The 22630-nt window shown below is 45.1% G+C and overlaps 1 protein-coding gene across 1 annotated transcript in view; it reads right to left on the reverse strand.

Annotated features, from left to right (window-relative positions):
- The window catches only part of SPATA21 (spermatogenesis associated 21), a 39517-nt gene that overhangs the window by 4395 nt on the left and 12492 nt on the right, over positions 1-22630 (reverse strand). The window contains exons 10-12 of the mRNA XM_065928883.1: positions 19531-19668; positions 16390-16461; positions 16175-16292 (exon numbers count right to left, since the gene is read on the reverse strand). Coding sequence (XP_065784955.1) covers positions 16175-16292; positions 16390-16461; positions 19531-19668 — 328 coding nt within the window. The remainder of the gene's footprint in view (positions 1-16174; positions 16293-16389; positions 16462-19530; positions 19669-22630) is intronic.

The following is a 22630-nucleotide window of genomic DNA, read 5'->3' on the forward strand; positions in this document are numbered from 1 at the left end:
TCAGCCCCACCTCTTACAGCCATTGTCACGGCAACCACTTATGGGCCTCAGCGAGCTCGGCACAGGGACACTGGCGGGTCTCGCCTCACATCGCACCTCCTGCTTCTTGCTGCAGACCTCTGGCACGCATGCAGCCCAGAAGCACAGGGGAATTAAGCAGCTGTGAGGGGCACCCTTGACCAAGGAGCCAGCTCTGGGGTGTACAGGCTTCTCTCTCTTCCCCTGAGGATTCTGGGCCACCACTGGTGAGTCTTCCTCGGAAGATCCTGGGGTGGTTGACTCAACAGCACATCCTTGTGTTGACTCTTTCTCCTCTGTTCACGCCCCTTCCCTCGGTTCTGCTCCCTGGTATCACTTTCTGAATCAGCTTCCTAGGTCCTTATCTAGTCAAGAGTCAGATCCTGAACAAATAAAAATCATGGTCCTCGTGTGAGCAGTGATGGGTGCTTTGAGAGAAGGTGAAAGCTGAGTAAGGGATAGTGATGAACTCCGTTGTTCAGAGTCAGTGAGAGTCTCCAAGGTGGTGACATCTGAGCAGGAGGAGGAGGGAGCCAGCTAAGGGGATGTCAGGAAGAGGCAGGCAGAGGGGACGGCTTGGGAAAGGCCAGGAGGTGGGAAAGAGCTTGGCGAGCTCCGGGAACAGAGGGGGCGAGAGGTGGCATGTGAGGGAGAAGGGGGTGGAGACGGACAGCAAGCTGGGAAGTCCAGCCCACCTGGGACTTCAGGCAGCGGTGAAGGGTGTGCAGGCTGCTCAGAGCAATGGACAGCCCTTACGGCTTCAGCTGCTGGCTAAGCTGGGCCTCTCTGCCTGTCCCTACAGCCTGGAGCTGGGGGTTTTCATGAGGGTCACACACAGGAAATGAACTCCAGAGCCCTCACATGGAGACTGGGTCCAGATCCCTGTGTAAAACTAGGGCCTGAAAAGGCAACCTCCTAAGTAAAAAGATGGACTAAAAAACGACTTCACCCCACAGCAGCCCACAGAACTGAGCAGAGTGTGTGCAACATTCTCAGTCACAACTTTAAAGGAAACTGCTTGCTCCCTCCTTCCGCTTCTTACGGGCCTCAGTGTACATGTGTTTTGGTAAATTGGCTTAAGATCGACCCAGGGAATGGTGGGACGATCAGTGGGGAAGAAACTGGGGTTCTGAGCAACTCTGCCTTCCGGCCTGCTTCCTCCAGACCATCGTGTGAGAGAAACAAACCAAGTTGTTTAAACTGCAGTACACTGGGGTCTAATCCTTAACCGACAGACTAATCTAGAATTCTGTACCCAGCTGAACTATTCAGTAAGTATGACAGAAGAAGCACTTTGTAGACATACAAAATCTTAAAACTTTTGCCTCCAGGCATCCTTTCTCAGGAAGCTCCTAGAGGGCACGTTCTTCCAAAATGAGGGCAGAAACCCAAAAAGAAAAGGAAGATATACATACAGAAAATAAGAGACCTAACACAGAAGAAAGACAAAAGGTAAAGGAAGATGGTCAACAGATCCCACGATAGCAGTGCAACTCCCATAGTGGATAACCAGTTTAGATCAGATCACTGTAACTTAAAACAGAAACATCAAGGGTTGCCATTCCCATACCTGTTGTTGAGTTACTACTGCCTTTCTAACCCCCAAAAGCTACTGGTGAAACATGCTTCCAATGTTTGTTGTTTTTTTTTTTTTTAAGCAAATCAAACCAAGAAAGAGGAGGCAAACCAAGAAAAGGTAAGACATGTGATCCAGGAGCCAGAATTCCAATCAGAAGGAAGGAAGAAAGAATTTCTAGGATGACTGCAGACTCCCAAGATGAGAGCTCTGTCACAGGCCTAAAAGGAAATTAACCCAAAACTGAGAAGAATGGAGTTATTTAGAGAATGCTGCCAAGAAACAGCAGTTTTAGGAAGGCTCAAGAGTTATCAAGAATACAAAGGAAAAAATATCAAGGCAGGGCTTCCGTGGTGGTCCAGTGGTTGGGAATCTGCCTTACAGTGTGAAGGACCAGTTCAATCCTTGGTCTGGAAGATCCCACATGCCACGGGGCAACTAAGCCCATGCATCACAACTACCGGAGCCCACGTGCCTAGAGCCCACACTCTGCAACCAGAGAAGCTGCTGCTATGAGGCTCGTGCGCCGCAGCAAAGGGTCGCCTCTGGCCCCCACCACTCAACCCTGCTCACCACAACTGGAGAAAGCCGGCACGCAGCGACGAAGACCAGCACAGCCAAAAAAATCATTATTTCTAAAAAAGGCAACTGTTGACTTTCAGAAAATAAAACAAGAAAGAAAATTAAATCAGTATTAAAAATGCTCAGCTATGAATAATCGCATACCCATAATCTTAGAAACCACAAACATTTAGTAAAAACTGATAATGTATTGGAATGGGGAGGAGCTGAGGGGATAGTTGTATCAGACAGCTAAATTCTCACCATAACAGGAAGTCAGTAGACAAAAATCAATAACCAATATATTGTAGTGCATCCATATCATATAGACATAAATGCCAAAAATATTCAAGAAGAAAGAGAAAGGCTGGAGAGGGTGTGAAGAGGGAACCCGCTTGTCCTGTTGGTTGGGAATGTGTTTGGCACAGCCACTATGGACAACAGTGTGGAGGTTATTTTAAAAAAAAATGAAAAATAGAGTTACCATATGACCTAGCAATCCCACTCCTGGGCATATATCTGGAAAAGATGAAAACTAATTCAAGAAGACACATGTACCCCAGGGTTCACAGCAGCGCTATCTGCAATAGCCAAGACATGGCAGCAACCTAAATGTCCATCAAAAGATGAATGGGTAAAGAAGATAGAATATAAAATGGAGCATTAATCATAAAAGAATGAAATAATGCCTTCTGCAGCACTGTGGATGAACCTGGAGATTCTCATAGTGAAGTAGAATCAGAGAAAGACAGATACCATACAGTAATCACGTGTGGAATCTAAAAAAGAATGATACAAATGAACTTATTTACAAAACAGAAATAGATTGCTCTAAAAAGTCTGTGCTCCACCTCCCCCCATCTCCCCTCACCCCAGTCAGTACTAATCTTTTTACTCTCTTCATTGTTTTGTCTTTTCCAGAATGTCTTGTAGTTGAAATTATAAAGTATATAGCCTTTTCAGATCACTTTTTTTCACTTAGTAATATGCATTAAGTTTCCTCTGTCTTTTCATGGTTTGATGGCTCCTATTAGTACTGAATATTCCACTGTAAGCTCCAATACTTTGGCCACCTAATGCAAAGAGCCAACTCATTGGAAAAGACCATGATGCTGGGAAAGATTGAGGGCAGGAGGAGAAGGGGGTGACAGAGAATGAGATAGTTGGATGGCATCACTGACTCAATGAACATGAGTTTGAGCAAGCTCCAGGAGACAGTGAAGGACAGGGAAGCGTGGCATGCTGCAGTCCATGGGGTTGCAAAGAGTCTGACAACAACTTCAGTTCAGTCGCTCAGTCGTGTCCAACTCTTTGCAACCTTGTGAACTGCAGCATGCCAGGCTTCCCTGTCCGTCACCAACTCCTGGAGCTTAACTCAAATTCATGCCCATCAAGTCAATGATGCCATCCACCCATCTCATCCTCTGTCATCCCCTTCTCCTCCTGCCTTCAATCTTTCCCAGCATCAGGGTCTTTTCTAATGAGTCAGCTCTTCGCATCAGGTGGCCAAAGTACTGCAGTTTGAGCTTCAGCATCAGCCCTTCCAGTGAATATTCAGGACTGATTTCCTTTAGGATGGACTGGTTGGATCTCCTTGCAGTCCAAGGGAATCTCAAGTGTCTTCTCCAGCACCACAGTTCAAAAGCATCAATTCTTCCGTGTTCAGCTTTCTTTATAGACCAACTCTCACATCCACACAAGACTACTGGAAAAACCATAGCTTTGACTAGACGGACCTTTGTTGGCAAAGTGATGGCTCGGGTTTTTTAATATGCTGTCTAGGTTGGTCATAGCTTTTCTTCCAAGGAACAAGTGTCTTTTAATTTCATGGCTGCAGTCACCATCTGCAATGATTTTGGAGCCCAAGAAAATAAAGTCTGTCACTGTTTCCATTGTTTCCCCAATCTATTTGCCATGAAGTGATGGGACCGGATTGCCATGATCTTAGTTTTTTGAATGCTGAGTTTTAAGCCAGTCTTTTCACTTTCCTCTTAACTTAGCGACTGAAAAACAACAAATTCCACTGTATAGATGTAGCACAGCTAATTTATCCATTCACCAACTGAAGGACATCTTGGTTGCCTCCAGGTTTTGGCAATTATGAATACAGCTGCTTTACCCATCTGTGTGCAAGTGTTTTGTGTGGACTAAACTTTCAATTTATTGGGATGAATACCAAGGAGCACAATTGCTGGATCATGTAACAGTTTGTTTAGTTTTGTAAGAAACCACCAAACTGTCTTCCAAAGTGGCAGTACCATTTTGCATTCCCAGCAGAAGTGAAACAAGACTTCCTCTGACTCCACATCGTTGCCCGCATGTGAAGATTATCAGTGTCTTGGACTTTCACTATTCTAACAGGCATACAGTAGTATCTCGTTGGTGTTTTAATTTGCAATTCCCTAATGACAGATGATGTTGAACATCTTTTCATATGCTTGTTGATCATCCATGATCACCTCATCGTTCTTTGGTGAGGTGTCTATTCAAGTCTTTTGCCTATTTTTTAACCAAGTTGCTTGATTTCCTATCATTTCATTTAAAAACTCCTTTGTAAATTTTAGAAAACAGTTTCTATTAGATATGTCTTTTGAAATATTTTCTCTCAGTCTGTGGCCTGTCTTCTCATTCTCTTGATATTTAGTGTTTTGTGTTGACATTTGCACTGAAGCTACAAAACAATGGGGGGGGGGGGTTAAAACCACCTTAGCACAAATCAAGGAAGTGGCACCAAACTCATCTCAGAGTCGCTGTATTCTTCAGTGCGAGGCCAGAGCTCATATGCTGTAACTAGAAGATTCTGCATGGTACAACTAAGATCTGGCACAGCCAAATCAGTAAATAATTTTTTTAAAGAAATAAAAAAGATTTCTGATCAAAAATACACTGAGAGTAAAAAAAGAAAGAAATTTCCTTGGTGAAAATGAAAATTATTAATTGTATTAAACATTGACTCTTGAGTGCTTATCGCTTTATTATTCTGTAAATATTCTTTTTTCTTGGCTGCACTGGCGGTCTTAGTTGCAGTGCACTAGGTGAAGAACCTGCCCGCCACTGCAGGAGACGCAAGAGACGTGGGTTGGATCTCTGGGTCGGGAACGTCCCCTGGAGGAGGGCACGGCGGCCCACTCCAGTGTTCTTGCCTGGAGAATCCCATGGACAGAGGAGCCTGGCGGGCTGCAGTGCATCGGGCCGCGAGGTCGGACGCGACCGAAGTGACAGCACGCACACACGCAGGATGGTCAGTTGCAGCATTTGGTATCTTCTCAGGTGCAGCACGTGCAGCGCGTGAGCTCTTACATTTCTGCATGCAGGATCTAATTCCCCGACCAGGAATCGAACCTGGGCTCCTGCGTTAGGAGTGTGGAGTCTCAATCACTGGACCACCAGGAAGTTCCTCTATAAATATTCTTTTTAAAAAAATACGTATTTGGTGGCAATAGGTCTTAGTTGCAGCAGCATGTGGGATTGACCAGGGATCGAACCCAGGCGCCTTGCATTGGAAGCAAGGCATCTTAGCCCTGGACCACCAGGGAAGTCCCTGTAAGTGTTCTTTAGACGCCCTTCCACTGCGTACTATGATTGTCTGGAGGAAAAGCACGTGTGCCATTGAATTGTGGGCTACACTGGTCTTTTTTTTCTTTTGAAGGAGTTCAGAACATCCATCCCCAAAATGTGCCACTTTGGGATATTGATTATTTTGGTTTTGTGCGTGTTTTTTGTTTTGTTTTGGCTCTGTCACAAGGCCTGAAGGATCTTAGTTCCCTAACGACGGATCAAACCCGGGCCACTACAGTGAAAACACCAAGTCCTAACTACTGGACCCCCAGGGAACTCCCATATTGCTTATTTTGAATTAAAGGCACTTGATAAACTGTAGATGGAAGAGGGGTACACTGGCCTTCCTTTTTCTTTGTAAAAGCAGGAGATAAAAGTGCCATGTGAGAGGTGCCTTCTGTATGGGAGGAGGAAGAAGCATTCTTATCGCAAGGATGAGGTGCAGAGGCCAAGAGGACGGTCCCGTTAGGCGGCGTTCTCCAGCCCCAAGTGGGACCAGTGCACACAGGAGCCACGTGCGCTATGGCCATCAGGTCGCAAGAGTCGGACACGACCTAGCGACTAAACCTTCACCACCACGTCACTTAGTTACTTTCCTACAGTGACTACCCTTGTTCAAGATAGTATATAGGCACTTAGGCCTAGTCACTTCTTTGGGTCTTCCTTTTTTGTGTGAGCGTTTTTCTTCTTTTGTACATGTAAATACATTTTGTGCTTTTCTCCTGTCTTATGTCAGTCCCAGTTGAAAATCCTAACAGGACAGAGGAAAGCTTCACCTCCCGTACGTTTCTAACAAGGGTGAGTTAGCGTTGGCTGGGACACCCTCCTCCGGGGCGGGGGGAAGAAGGGCTGCCCCTGAGAGGTCCCGAGACCTGACTAAACTGGCAGAAGTTGAGATCTCCGGCCACATCAGCCTCCTGGGTCTCTGTCTGTACTGCAGTCAAGTGCTTGCCTTAGTCGCTAAGTCATGTCCAACTCTTGCGACCCCATGGACTACAGCCTGCCAGGCTCCTCTGTCCATGGGATTTCCCAGGCAATACTGGAGCGTTGCCATTTCCTTCTCCAGGGCATCTTCCCGACCCAGGGATCAGACCCCGGGATCAGCAATGGCAGGTGGCCCCCTGCCAGCAGCACGGGAGACGTGGGTTCCATCCCTGGGTTGGGAAGAGCCCCGGGAGAAGGAAATGACAGCCCACGTCAGTATTCTAACCTGGGAAATCCCATGGACAGAGGAGTCCTGCGGGCTATAGTCCATGGGGTCACAAGAGTTGGTCACGACTGAGCGACTAACACTCCCAGGGACAGCTGTCGCTTTCCCTTTTTTCTCATCTTCTGTCCTGAGGTCTTGGCTGGGCTGTCTGCCTGCCTGGGCATGCAGGTTGGCAGGCCGGTCTGTGTCTGGAGGTGCCGTTGTCAGGCGGCAGCCCTGAGAAAACACAGACGTCCTGACAGAAGTGCGGGTTACACTCCGTTTATGGCTAGTGTCCTACGGACCATCAGCAGTTCACAAGATTCGGAGGTTATTTAAAGACTTGCTTTTAGCTGTCTGGGGGTGACTCTGGATCTTGTGAGGGCTGTATGTTTTGCACCCTCTTTGAAGATGCCTCTTGCATTCGTGGTTAAGTCATAAAAAGCTCATTAGTTTTGGTTTTGAGTCACTTGAAACAGGTATGCCTTTGGTTTTAAGAGAAAACAAAAAAAAAAGTTCGATACAGCCAGGAAAATTTACTGTTTGTACCAGCTGAAACCTGATAAGATGTTGAAGTGATTTTTTTTAAAGGGATTATATGGTTAGAAGTTGGCCTGATATTCAGAGGCGGTGTTTCCTAAGCTAAAATAAAACTATTGCACTCAGAGGGAAAAAAAGGAAAAAAAAAATTCTGAAGTCTTTGTGGAATGATTTATTAAAATATTCCAAAGCCACGCAGCTCTAAATCTAGAACACAGGAGTCTTGCAATTTCCATCTGGAGATCAGAAGGAAAAGTCTTCTCCTTGATATAAAGAAACAAATCCAAGATAATGTACTGGATGGGTACGTCACCCTTCTTGATATCATTCAAGCTGCAAGCCAATTCTTTGAGAATTAAAAACAACTGTCCTTGTCTTGCAAAGTAAGTCTTTAAAAAAACACAAATGTGCCTCTAGGAGTAATTCAAAGCCAGTCTTACCAGTCCCGAAACCTCCATATTGTCTCAAGGCACTTTCAGACACTGTAAAAGACATTGGAAAGAAAACAAAACTATCGTGCACTTTAAGAGGGCCATGTGGAGCCAAAAGTCTTAAAGCACTTCTCCGCAATGTTAGTAAAAAGCTTTAGCCTTCTGGGCGACTAACTTTAACTTGGTCCATCTGCCAGAAATATAATTTGGATCCAACTATTTTTTTTATAGACTAGTACACTTCATATTATTGCACCTACCTCATAACTAAGGCTTTAAATGAAAGCCTTAAGGCCTGTCTTGGCACCTGTCTGTATGTTTAAAATGCATATGTATATATGTATATATTGTTGTTTAGTTGCTCAGTCATGTCTGACTCTTTGCGACCCCACGTATATATACATATATATAATATGCATGTAATGTTTTTCTACTCCAGATGGTATTGCTAAAAATTAACTTGTAAGAGAGCTGTATTTAATTGGCTTAAGGAAAGAAAAAAAAAAAACTATAAAGCTGAGACTAGTCAAACAAGCATATATTATCTCTACCAGATGTTTAACATTATAATGGTATGAATTCAACCCAAGAACAAAATATATAATTAAAGTGCATTGCTTCATGTATGTCAACTATGACAGTAAATTTAAAGAAAAACAGAAAGGAGAGAGCGACATGTGGGAGTTCCTATGTTCTGTGCCATAGAACAGTTGCCACTAGACCATTCAGGTATGACCTAAATCAAATCCCTTACAATTATACAGTGTAAGTGACAAATAGATTCAAGGGATTAGATCTGATAGAGTGCCTGAAGAGCTATGGACAGAGGTTCCTGACACTGTAAAGAGGCAGTGATCAAGACCATCCCCAAGAAAAAGAAACGCAAAAAGGCAAAATGGTTGTCTCAGGAGGCCTTACAAATAGCTGAAAAAAGAAGATAAGCTAAAGACAAAGGAGAAAAGGAAATACCCATTTGAATGCAGAGTTCCAAAGAATACCAAGGAATGATAAGAAAGCCTTCCTCAGAGATAAATGCAAAGAAATAGAGGAAAACAATAAAATGGGAAAGACTAGAGATCTCTTCAAAAAAATTAGAGATAACAAGGGAACAGTTCATGCAAAGATGGACACAATAAAGGACAGAAATGGTATGGACCTAACAGAAGCAGAAGATATAAAGAAGAGGTGGCAAGAATACACAGAAGAACTGTACAAAAAAGATCTTCATGACCCAGATAATCACGATGATGTGATCACTCACACTCACCTAGAGCCAGACATCCTGGAATGCAAAGTCAAGTGGGCCTAAGGAAGCATCTCTATGAACAAAGTCAGTGGAGGCGATGGAATTCCAGTTGAGCTATTTCAAATCCTAAAAGATGATGCTGTGAAAGTGTGATGAGTGAAAGCATACACTCAATATGCCAACAAATTTGGAAAACTCAACAGTGGCCACAGGACTGGAAAAGTCACTTTTCATTCCAATCCCAAAGAAAAATGCCAAACAATGCTCAAACTACTGCACAATTGCACTCATCTCACACGCTAGCAAAGTAATGCTCAAAATTCTCGAAGCCAGGCTTCAACAGTATGTGAACTGTGAACTTCCAGATGTTAAAGCTAGTTTTAGATAAGACAGAGGAACCAGAGATCAAATCGTTAACATCTGCTGGATCATCGAAAAAGCAAGAGAGCTCCAGAAAAACATCTACTTCTGCTTTATACATTACGCCAAAGCCTTTGACTGTGGATCACACCAAACTGTGAAAAATTCTTAAAGACGTGGGAATACCAGAGGACATCACCTACCTCCTGAGAAATCTGTATGCAGATTAAGAAGCAACAGTTAGAACTGGACAAGGAACAACAGACTGGTTTCAAATCAGGATAGGAGTACGTCAAGGCTGTATATTGTCACCCTGCTTATTTAACTTATATGCAGAGTACATCATGAGAAATGCTGGGCTGGAGGAAGCATAAGCTGGAATCAAGATTGCTGGGAGAAATATCAATAACCTCAGATATGCAGATGACACCACGCTTATGGCAGAAAGTGAAGAGGAACTAAAGAGCCTCTTGATGAAAGTGAAAGAGGAGAGTGAAAAAGTTGGCTTAAAGCTCAACATTCAGAAAACTAAAATCATGGCACCTGGTCCCATCACTTCATGGCAAATAGATGGGAAAACAGTGGAAACAGTGGCTGACTTTAATTTTCTGGGCCCCAAAATCACTGCAGGTGGTGACTGTAGCCATGAAATTAAAAGACACTTGCTCCTTGGAAGAAAAGCTATGACCAACCTAGACAGCATATTAAAAAGCAGAGACATTACTTTGCCAACAAAAGTCCGTCTAGTCAAGGCTATGGTTTTTCCAGTGGTCATGTATGGATGGGAGAGTTGGACTATAAATAAAGCTGAGTGCCGAGGAACTGGTGCTTTTGAACTGTGGTGTTAGAGAAGACTCTTAAGAGAGTCCCCTGGACTGCAAGGAAATCCAACCAGTCCCTCCTAAAGGAAATCAACACAGAATATTCACTGCAAGGACTGATGCTGATGCTGAAACTGCAATACCCTGGCCACCTGATGCGACGAACTGACTCATTGAAAAAGACCCTGATGCTTGGAAAGACTGAAGGTGGGAGGAGAAGTGGATGACAGGGGATGAGATGTTTGGATGGCATCCCCGACTTGATGGACATGAATTTGAGTGAGCTCCAGGAGTTGGTGATGGACGGGGAGGCCTGGCGTGCTGCAGTTTTGGAGTTGCAAAGAGTCGGACACACTGAGCAACTCAACTGAACTGAATGTTCTTTGCTTCTGTGATTTCTTTTTAAATATATATATATATATACTTTAAAAAAAAATAAAATAAAAAAATAAAAACTTTTGTATTTTGGCTGTGCAGTGCAGCGTACAGGATGTTTTGCTGAACATGGATCGGACCTGGGCTTTCACAGTTCAAGAACCCAATCCTAGCACCTAATATATATGCATTATATATGATGATATATAGTCCCAATAATTATATATAATATAAATTATAAAATATATATATATCTGAACCACTTTGCTGAAACTAACACAACATTGTAAATCAACTACACTTCAATAACAAAACAATAAATCAATTTTTAAAAAAATTTAGCCATGCTTAATGAGACTAGACTTTTTTTCACAAACAAATTAGTCTTACTTTGATTTTCTTTGAAAAAATGGACGTGATTGTGAAGAGAAAAATTCTGTTTCAACAAAAGCTGTCACACCTTTGTCGGTTGCAGGACAGTTCACTTACTTTGAGCCTTTTGTCCTCTGTATAAACTGCCTCCTGCCACTTCGTGTATTGTATCTGTAAGTTCATCTGCCTCCCAACCCTCCTGAGCTGGCATCACTAAAAACTAGGACAGCCCTTTCCCCCAGTGCCCTGCAAGATAAAGCAACTTAACACGAACTTCAAAAGGAAAACATCACAACAGATTATGTATAAAAACCTGAATGCCTGCTGCTGTTAGTTCACTGAAACACCTGAAGCCATCACCAAAGACATTTGAACTGCAAGCCAGAAAATTCCTGAGAGCCGCCAGCGAGCCTTGTTCCACCATCCTTTTTTTTCCGGCTGAGCCTCAGGGCTCGTGGGATCCCAGGTCCCACAACCAAGGCATGAACTTGTGCCCCTGCAGTGGGGTACAGAGTCTCAGCCGCTGGACCACCAGGGAATTCTCTCACCCCATCTAAAGATGCTTTGAGCCTGACACTTAAGAATCCTCGAAATTACTGCCCTCTGGACTCAAAAACTGAGTTGACAATTTGTTCCCATTAACCTCTGTTTCTTTTTTGTTTTCAAAGAAATGTCCCTCATTAAATGCTTGCTCCAAAAAGTAAAAAACAAAACAATAATCTCCATGATATGTGGCTATTAAATGAAAAGACTATTAAAATACTTTTTCCAATTACATATTTGTGTGATACATGATTTCTTCATATTCTTTAACTGAAAAAACAGATTGCAACAGATTGAATGCAGAAGCAGATATGAAAATCCAGCCAACTTCTTTTATTCCAGACACTGAAGAGATTCTCGATACTGTAAAGCAATGACATTCTTCTCATTAACTTTTTTGTTTGTTTTGGAAAGTATTGTTATTTTTTTATTTAAAATGTTTTTGATTATCATGTAATGAGGTTCAGTTCAGTTCAGTTCAGTCACTCAGTTGTGTCCGACTCTTTGCGACCCTTTCCATCACCAACTCCCAGAGTCCACCCAAACCCATGTCCATTGAGTCGGTGATGCCATCCAGCCATCTCATCTTCTGTCAACCCTTCTCCTCCTGCCCCTAATCTTTCCCAGCATCAGGGTCTTTTCAAATGAGTCAGTTCTTCGCATCAGGTGGCCAAAGTAGTGCAGTTTTAGCTTCAGCATCAGTCCTTCCAATGAACACCCAGGACTGATCTCCTCTAGGATGGACTGGTTGGATCTCCTTGCAGTCCAAGGGACTCTCAAGGGTCTTCTCCAACACCACAGTTCAAAAGCATCAATTCTTCGGCACTCAGCTTTCTTTGTAGTCCAATGCTCACATACATACATAACTACTGGAAAAACCATAGCCTTGACTAGATGGACCTTTGTTGGCAAAGTAATGTCTCTGCTTTTTAATATGCTGTCTAGGTTGGCCATAGCTTTTCTTCCAAGGCATAAGTGTCTTTTAATTTCATGGCTGCTGTCACCATCTGCAGTGATTTTGAAGCCCCAAAAAATAGTCTGACACTGTTTCCACTGTTTTCCCATCAATTTGCCATGAAGTGATGGGACCAGGTGCCATGATCTTAGTTTTCTGAATGTTGAGCTTTAAGCCAACTTTTTCACTCTCCTCTTTCACTTTCATCAAGAAGCTCTTTAGTTCATTTTCTGCCATATCTGCATATCTGAGGTTATTGATATATCTCCTGGCAATCTTGATTCCAGCCTGTGCTTCATTCAGCCCAGCATTTCTCATGATGTACTCCGCATATAAGTTAAATAAGCAGGGTGACAATATACTGACGTACTCCTTTTCCTATTTGGAACCAGTCTCTTGTTCCATGTCTGGTTCTAACTGTTGCTTCCTGACATGCATACAGATTTCTCAGGAGGTAGGTGACGTCGTCTGGTATTCCCATCTCTTTCAGAATTTTCCACAGTTTATTGTGATCCATACAGTCAAAAGTTTTGGCATGCTCAATAAAGCAGAAGTAGATGTTTTTCTGGAACTCTCTTGCTTTTTCAGTGATCCAGTGGATGTTGGTAATTTGATCTCTGGTTCCTCTGCCTTTTCTAAAACCAGCTTGAACATCTGCAAGTTCACAGTTGCTGAAACCTGGCTTGAAGAATTTTGAGCATTACTTTACTAGCGTGTGAGATGAGTGCAGTTGTGCGGTAGTTTGAGCATTCTTTGGCATTGACTTTCTTTGGGATTGGAATGAAAACTGACCTTTTCCAGTCCTGTGTCCACTGCTGAGTTTTCCAAATTTGCTAGCATATTGAGTGCAGCACTTTCACAGCATCATCTCTTAGGATTTGAAATAGCTCAACTGGAATTCCATCGCCTCCACTAGCTTTGTTCATAGTGATGCTTCCTAAGGCCCACTTGACTTCACATTCCAGGATGTCTGGCTCTAGGTGTGAGTGATCACATCATCGTGATTATCTGGGTCGTGAAGATCTTTTTTGTAGAGTTCTTCTGTGTATTCTTACCACCTCTTCTTAATATCTTCTGCTTCTATTAGGTCCATACCATTTCTGTCCTTTATTGAACCCATCTTTGCATGAACTGTTCCCTTGTTATCTCTAATTTTTTTTGAAGAGATCTCTAGTCTTTCCCATTTTATTGTTTTCCTCTATTTCTTTGCATTTATCTCTGAGGAAGGCTTTCTTAGCTCTCCTTGCTAGTCTTTGGAATTCTGCATTCAAATGCTTATATCTTCCCTTTTCTCCTTTGCTTTTCGATTCTCTTCTTTTCTCAGCTATTTGTAAGGCCTCCTCAGACAGCCATTTTGCCTTTTTGCATTTCTTTTTCTTGGGGATGGTCTTGATCCCTGTATCCTGTACAATGTCACATACCTTATCTTTGTTAAATAAATAGATATTTATTTTTTAGATGTCTCAGTCTTAAATTCAAATATAAAATATACTAACATTTCCTAGATCAAAAAATTTCAAACTACAACTCTGGAGAAACTCTTGCCCAGGTGTCTCAGGAGACAGATACAAAATATTCACACTGTTTCTACCATGGCTGGAAACTGAACATAGACCTAATGTCCATCTGCTGAACAAATAGGTTATATTGTGATATACTCATGGGCTTCCCAGGTTGCTCAGTGGGTATCCACTCAGAATCCACCAGTAATGCAGGAGACATGGGTTTGATCTCTGGGTAGGGAAAATCCCCTGGAGGAGGGCATGGCAACCCACTCCAGTATTCTTGCCTGGAGAATCCCAGGGACAGAGGAGCAGCAGCTACAGTCCATGTGGTCACAGGGAGTCGGACACGACTGGAGAAACTGAGCACACAGGCACACACAGTCAGGCTGCGCTGCGACTTCTGAGCTCGCACGCCGCAACACGAGACCCTGCACGCCGCAACAGGAGACCCTGCACGCCACAACAGGAGACCCTGCACGCCGCAACACGAGACCCTGCACGCCGCAACTCAGAGCTGACACAGCCAAGTAAATAAACAAGATTTTTAAAAATATTAAAGTTTGGGGGAAAAGCATTATGCTGAGTGAAGGAAGCTGGACACTAAAGACTGTACTCTGTATGTTTCCATTTATATGAAGTTATAAGACAGACAAAACCAATCTGTGATGGAAAAAAAACTAAAAGAAGTGTCGTTTCAGGGACCAGCTGGGAAGGGTCATGAGGGCACTTTCTGGAATGATAGTAAAATTCTGTATAACTTGACAGGGGCTCTGGTGGCTGGGGTGTAGAAACTTGTTGAGACTCGCTAAATGATACATTTAAGATCTGTGCATTTCACCAACTGTACATTATATGAATCTCAAAAGATGGGGGTGCGGAAGTTCTATACAAATATTGATCATTAGCTCATGATGTGTATTGGGTTAGTCAAAAAGTACGTTCAAGTTTTTCATTAAGATGTTATGAAAAACCCAAACAAACTTTTGCCCAGCCCAAAATACTGACATATTTAGAGGGAAATGACTATAATCTAGTATAAAATGAATAAAAAATAATACAGATTGAAGAATAGAGGGATGGATAGGTAAAAGAATGGCAAAATGGCAACAGTAGAATCTAGGTGGTGGGCATATAACTGTTTACTGTAAAATTCTTTTAATTTTGCCATACATTTGAAATTTTCAATGAATGACATGGGGGAAAATAAGCAGGGAGATTTTGAAACAAAAAGCAAATGAATAAGGCTTGGTTCTTATTATGAGAAAGTACTCTGTGGTTAGGGTAGGGCACTCAGGGGCTTCAAGATGATTGGAAATTATCTGTTTTTAAATGGAAGAAATGGATACATGGGGATTTGTTTTATTGCTTTTTAAATTATACATTTGCCATCTTTAGGGTTGTATATGTTTAGCGATTTAGAGATGCTAGGAGGAAGACAGATCTCTTATCTCTGGGGTTTGCTAAGTTGGTGTTGCTGAAACACATGTAATCATTCCCCCTCTTCTGGCTTCTTTGGAAAAGGCCTGGTCTGTGGTAGGAAAAAATTATCCACCTTTCTGAACGACAGAGACAAGCCTCTGTGCGCTGTAAGAGCGACCCTCTGCTTCTAGCCCTCAAGTGTTCATGTCATTTTTTGTACACAGCCATCTCTTTCTTAGATGAAAAGGACCACCCACCAGCCCATTCTGGAAATGTGGGGAGGCTTCCATCTCTTGTTGTCCAGCCCAAACAGGCTCTGTCACATTTTCTTTCTGGGATTGTTATATGCATACTGCAAGAAGGTATTCCTCTTGCTGCTGAGGTTGCAAAAGAAGGAGGGTATGAGTAAGGGCTGCCAGGTGCCATCCTTCTCACTGTGGGAAGAGCCTAGCTGAGCTTGGGCCAATGCAGAGATGAGCAGGAGAGATAAAGCCTGAGTGGTATCAGCTGGCCTCCTGGATCCAGCCGTTCCTGAGGCCCTGAGCAGTGATGTGAGCCGACACCTTCCCCTTTTGCATAAGCCAGTTTTATGTGTGTTTCGCTTGCAACTAAGAGTCCTAACTATCCAAAATCCTCCTCTGCCAAAAGGCTAGGTGCTGCTTCTGTGTCCACAACCCTCCAGCCACAGTGACCAGACCTACTCACCTGGTGATCTCCTCTAAGGCTCCCTCAGGTAAGGCCAGCATCTCAACCAGCAGGGACAGGATCTCAAAGAACAGAGTATGGGGGTTTGGAGGGGCCATGTCCATCAGGGCGTTCTGTTCTGGGGACATGGGATGGTGGCTGCCGTTACCATCTGACACCCCAGGGTGCCCCACCCGCGCCCCCGTTCTGAGTGCTCTGGGCTCGCCGCTGCTCACCCACAGAGCAGAAGAAGCGCCTGGTGTCTGTCATCACGGTCAAGAAGTCTTTGAAGTTCACGTGACCATCTCCTGTGGAGGCCAGAAGAATACAGAGTGGGCAGGGGTCTTCCAGAGCAGGCTCGGACACTGCAACCCAGGCATGGCTATCAGCATTTACTTGTTGGATTTGATTATTAAAGTAACGCACAGTGGATGTAGAAAGTGCGGGACACATATGGAAGTAGAAGGGAAACAATTAAAATCTCCTGGGTTAGAGGCTCCCAGAAGGTTCTAGAAGCAGCAGTTTGGGCTCATGTCACTCACTATCTCTGTACCCTGGCTGCGTCTCTTAGCCCAACTAAGCCTTAGCTTTCTTGTCTAATGGGGTGAGGATGACCGTCACGCCTTTCTCAAGGGAGAGAAATGGAGGCAATGCACTTAGAATAGGGCCAAGCACACAAACATGCTCAACAAATGTTGGCAATGCTTATTACAGTGTGTGAGCACACATCTTTACCTACAGTGTTCCCACTTGAGCCTTCAAAGGTCTGCTGGACCTGCCTGTCAGCTGTCTGCAGCCTCGCCAGGTACCGAACTCCCCTAGCACCAACCTGCTCCCACCGGTCCCCTCTTCCCCTGCTCCGGGCCTCTGTACACACCTCTGTGTGCGCTGCCTTCTCATCTCAGAATTCTCTCCACCACATGCTAACTCTTCATTTCTTATTTGTTTTTGTTTCTTGTGGCCATGCGATGCAGCTTGCAGGACCTTAGTTCTGCACCCACAGATTGAACTCCGACCCCAGAAGTAAAAGTGCCAAGTCCTCACCACTGGACCACCAGGGAATTCCCTCCAACTCTTTCCCTTAATGCTTCCTTTGACCACCACTTCCTGAGGGAAGTCAGACCAGTGTAGGTCAGACTCCCAGTTGAACATTCTCATAAAACACTTGTACTTCAACCACACACTCATAAGACCTGGGGTTTCACGGAAACTCTGGTAGGCAGGGACTGGGTGTTTTATCCTGTATTGTGTCCTCAAGACATAAAACGAGGAGGTGCTTGGGAAATGCTCTCTCAACTTTGTTATTACCGTTCAGTCGCTAAGGTGTGTCTAGCCCTTTGTGACCCCATGGACTGCAGCACACGAGTCTCCCTTGTCCTTCACTAGATCCTGAAATTTACTCAAATTTAGGTCCATTGAGTCAGTGATGCCATCCAACCATCTCATCCTCTGTTGTCCCCTTCTCCTCCAGCCTTCTACCTCTCCCAGTATCAGGGTCTTTTCCAAAGAGTCGGCTCTTCACATCAGGTGGCCAAAGTATTAGAGCTTCAGCTTCAGCATCAGTCCTTCCAATGAATATTCAGGGTTGATTTCCTTTAGGATGGACTGGTTTGATCTCTTTGCAGTCCAAGGGACTCTCAAGAGTCTTCTCCAACACCACAATTTGAAAGCGTCAGTTCTTTGGCACTCAGTCTTCTTTATGGTTCAACTCTCACATCCATACATGACTACTGGAAAAACCACAGCTTTGACTATATGGACCTGTGTTGGCAAAGCAATGTCTCTGCTTTTTAATATGCTGTCTAGGTTGGTCATAGCTTTCCTTCTTTTAAAGGGGCAAGCATCTTTTAATTTCATGGCTGCAGTCACCATCCACAGTGATTTTGGAGCCCAAGAAAATAAAATCTGTCACTGCTTTCCACTTTTCCCTCTTCTATTTGCCATGAAGAGATGGGACCAGATGCCAGTTCTTTCAACTACTTGGCAAATTAATGAATGGTCCCTAATCCTTAAAGTCATCCTCGGAGTGGGGGGCAGGGAGCAGCAGGTGCTAATATTCTAATCTCCTGTCATAGATGAGGCCCGGGGCACAGACAAAAACAGGCTATTGCCTGGGATCACCCAAGGGCCAAACTGAGGCCAGTGCCTAGCCTAGCTTAAGTGAGGACTCACCCTCGCACAGTGATGGAGGAAGCAGAGCTGACACTCAGGGATTAGGAGCCCAGGCCCCCACCGCTCTGCTGTGTCCCCTGCATCTAGTCAACCAAACCACACGATGGGACAGTGCTCCTCACTCTGTGCCCTGTGCCCTGTGTGGAAGTTATTTCTGCCACCAGGAATGCCCTTCTTCCTCCTTCTCTTCCTGCCTAACTCCTGCTTAATCTTTCACCATTTGGCTCAGGCATCACCTCCTCCAGGAAGCCTTCCTCCCTCATCCCGTCCTCCAAGCCCCCTTAAGCACTGCTGCCTTTGGTAACTCCTCCTTCTGTGTCACTGGCTGTGAGAGCATCTCGAGGGCAGCTCTCAGAGGTCTCACACATCCCTTTATCCCAGTGCCCAGTGCAGGAACGGCACACCGCAGGCGGCTGAAACATGTTTAGAGAACGGATGAGAGCAGCAGCTAGTGTCTCCTGGATGCAGTCTGTGTACCACGCGTTGTGCTCAGTGCTTTGCCTGGATTACCTCATTCGATCTTTTCAGCAGCTCAGTGAGATGGGTAACTGCTGTAAGCCCCATTTTACAGGCGGGGAAACTGAGATGTGATGAACTTCAGTGACCTGTCCCAGGCCATAGAGCTGGTAAACGAGGGACCAGGTCGCAGAGGAATGTCGGATGGAGCACAGGTAATGTCCTGGAGGAGTGTTCTCAAGAGATAACCTACATGTTAGGGTCAGGAACTAGGTCTTGTTCATCTCTGGGTCCCCAGAACCTGGCACTGAGTAGGTCCTCAGGCATCACTAACTTTGGGAGCCAGAACCAGCTGTATTATCTGCATTTGCCCAGAGCAAAATGAAAATGTAGCACTTTCCTGGTGGTCCAGTGGTTAAGAACCCGCCTTCTAATGCAGGAGCCTCAGGTTCCATCCCTGGTCGGGGACCTAGGATCCCACATGCGGCAGGGCAACTAAGCCCACGCTCCACAACAAGAGAAGCCCACAAGCACTGTGACTAGAGAATGAGGGTCCAGTGCAACCAAAAAAAAAGAAATGCAGAACAGGGCCCCTCGTTCAAAAATTATCAAGAATTTCTAGACCGCAACAGCAAAGCAGGGAACCAAAGTCAAGACCCTGTCACAGAGCCCCGTGTGACTGCACAGGTCTCACGCTGCCGGCAAGCCTGATCCTGCCACGGCTCAGGACGAAGCCTCCCCGCACTCACCATCGATGTCAGCGCTCCTCAGGGCACCCTCCACCTGGGCCGGCGCCAGGGAGATGCCCACAAGAAGCAGGATGTTCTCCAGGCTCTGCGCGTCCACCTCGCCATGACCGTTGAAGATCTCAAAGTAGCTGCGGAAGGCTGGGGTGGGTGGGGTGTGGTCATTTCCTGTCTCTAACATGCATCTCATCCGCTCAACGCACCCCTGGGCGAGCCTCCTCTACCTCATGGCTGAGTGGAGAGATGAGTTAACCACAAGGGTGAAACGCAGAGGAGCAGGGTCCGCAGACGCACCTCACTCTCTAGTACAAGGTCAGACCAAGGGCGCAGCGGGCCGTCTTGCCCGGCACCAGGAGCACGCCCACTCAGGGGACCCCTGCCGTGTGCCAGGCACTATGCTAAGTTCTTCACAGCCACGTTCACACATAATTCTTACAACAAACTCTTAATAGTAGAATGCTATTTCCTTGTACCAATGGGGAAACTGAGGCTCAGAGGTTACAGCACCAGACAGATCTTTTTGACTCTGAGTCTGTGCCTTGGCTTTGGGGCTCTGCAGTTACATATCTAAGCTGAAGTTCCAATACTTGGGCCACCTGATGCAAAGATCCAACTCATTGGAAATGACCCTGATGTGGGAAACACTGAAGGCAAAAGAAGAGGGTGGCAGCTGATGAGATGGTTAGATGGCATCACCAACTCAATGGACATGAATCTGAGCAAACTTTGGGAGATAGTGAAGGACAGGGAAGACTGGCGTGCTGCAGTCCATGAGGTCACAAAAGGTTGGACACGGCTTAGCAACTGGGCAATAACCGTTACTTATCTGGATGGACATAGCTTCTAAGATGGGCTTCCCTGGTGGCTCAGATGGTAAAGAATCCACCTGCAATGTGGGAAACCTGGGTTTAATCCCTGGGTTGGGAAGACCCCCTGGAGGAGGGCATGGCAACCCACTCCAGTATCCTTGCTTGGAGAATCCCCATGGACAGAGGAGCCAGGTGGGCTACAGTCCATGGGGTCACCAAGAGTTGGACAGGACCGAGCAACTAAGCACAGCCTCGAAGGTAACTTCATTTGTCTGGACCAGAGCAGAGGACCCAGAAGGATGTTTCTCAGTCCCAGGGCTCTCTCAAGTTCCAGAGCAGCGTCAGTTGATAGAAAAGTTATGCCCTGGTCCTAACAAGGGTGGGGCTGGTTTCACAGCCCACAGCACAATCCAGGTGAGAATCAGCAGGCCTGGTGGTGAGACGGGCTCCAGCATCCGCTGAGAACCAGGGTTGCTGTTACACACGCTGCACTGCGCTCGCTGCCTACACTCACGTAGTCAAGCCTTGACACCCGGCCTGCCCACCCCCACCTGTCTTAGAATGTGGCTGCATTTGGAAATAATGCCTTTAGAAAGGTGACTATGTTAAAATGAACCCATTCACCCGACCTAAGTGGTGTCCTTAAGAGAAGAGGAAATTTGGACACACAAGAGACACCAGGGACGCACACACACAGGAAAGGCACGACTCAGGAGAAGGCAGTCACCTGCAAGCGAGGAGGGAGGCTCCAGGAGAGACCAAACCAAAGAAGAGAAAAGGAAGAATCCAAACATACCAGCACCCCAGTCTGGGACTTCTAGACTCCAGAACTATGGGAAAGTAACTTTTAAGCCACCCAGTTGATGGTACTTCCTTATGTCAGCCCAAGCAAACTAATATAGTTGCAGTAGGCAAGTCACAGCACTTCTATGACCCCCAATTTTCTTATCTATAAGATGGGCAGATAGTGTTGAACATGGAACAACAGACTGGTTCAAAATTGGGAAAGGAGTATGTCAAGGCTGTTTTAAGAATTACATGAGAACCTGGCTATAAAGAACTTAGCATAGTGCCTGGCACATAGCAGGGGTGCCCTAAACTGGTGGTGCAAGGTGAAGGTGTGTATTGTCACCTTGTTATTAAACTTGTAGGCAGAGTACATCATGCAAAATGCTGGGTTGGATCAATCACAAGCTGGAATCAAGACTGCTGAAAGAAATATTAACAACCTCAGATAGGCAGATGATACCACTTTAATGGCAGAAAGTGAAGAGGAACTAAAGAACCTCTTGATGAGAGTGAAAGAGGAGAGTGAAAAAGCTGGCTTAAAACTCAACATTCAAAAAATTAAGAGCATGGCACCTGGTCCCATCACTTCATGGCAAATAGATGAAGAAAAGTGGAAACAGCAGCAGATTTTCTTTTCTTGGGCTCCAAAATCACTGCAGATGGTGACTACAGCCATGAAATTAAAAGACACTTGCTCCTTGGAAGAAAAGCTATGACAAACCTAGACAGCATATTAAAAAGCAGAAATGTCACTTTGTCAACAAAGGTCCATAATAGTCACAGCTATGTTTTTTGTGGTAGTCATGTACGAATGTGATAGTTGAACCATAAAGAAGGCTGAGCGCCAAAGAATCGAGGCTTTCAAACTGTGGTGCTGGAGAAAACTCTTGAGAGTCCCTTGGACTGCAAGGAGAGCAAAGCAGTCTATCCTAAAGGAAATCAACCCTGAAGATTCACTGGAAAGACTGAGGCTGAAGCTGAAGCTCCAATACTTCGGCCACTTGATTCGAAGAGCTGACTCATTAGAAAAGACCCTGATGCTGGAAAAGACTGAAGGCAGGAGGAGAAGGGGACAACAGAGGATAAGATGATGTTTGGATTGCATCACTGACTCAACGGACATGAGTTTGAGTAAACTCTGGGAGTTATGATGTACAGGGAAGCCTGGCGTGTGGCAATACATGGGGTCGCAGGGTTGGACATGACTTGGCGACTGAACAACAGACAGAACAATAAGACGCCCTCCCAGAGAGGTTGTATTAATTCAGCACTTGGGACATCATAGACCTTGTAAGCCTCTGACACACAGAACTGAAATGTGGGGAAGAGGTAGGGCTGGGCTTAGGGTTGGAATAAGTGGTGAGCTGCCATAGGCAGGCAGGCTGAAAAAGGGGATAAACAGAACAGCCTTCACTTAAGATCATCTCAAATGCAGGGTGGTTGGACCATCAGGGCAGGTAACCGGCTCTTTCCTCACCAGGCAGGGCTGAGAGTCCCGGGAAGAT

Source organism: Muntiacus reevesi, chromosome 3 (assembly GCF_963930625.1).
Source record: "Muntiacus reevesi chromosome 3, mMunRee1.1, whole genome shotgun sequence".
Classification (NCBI taxonomy): domain Eukaryota; kingdom Metazoa; phylum Chordata; class Mammalia; order Artiodactyla; family Cervidae; genus Muntiacus; species Muntiacus reevesi.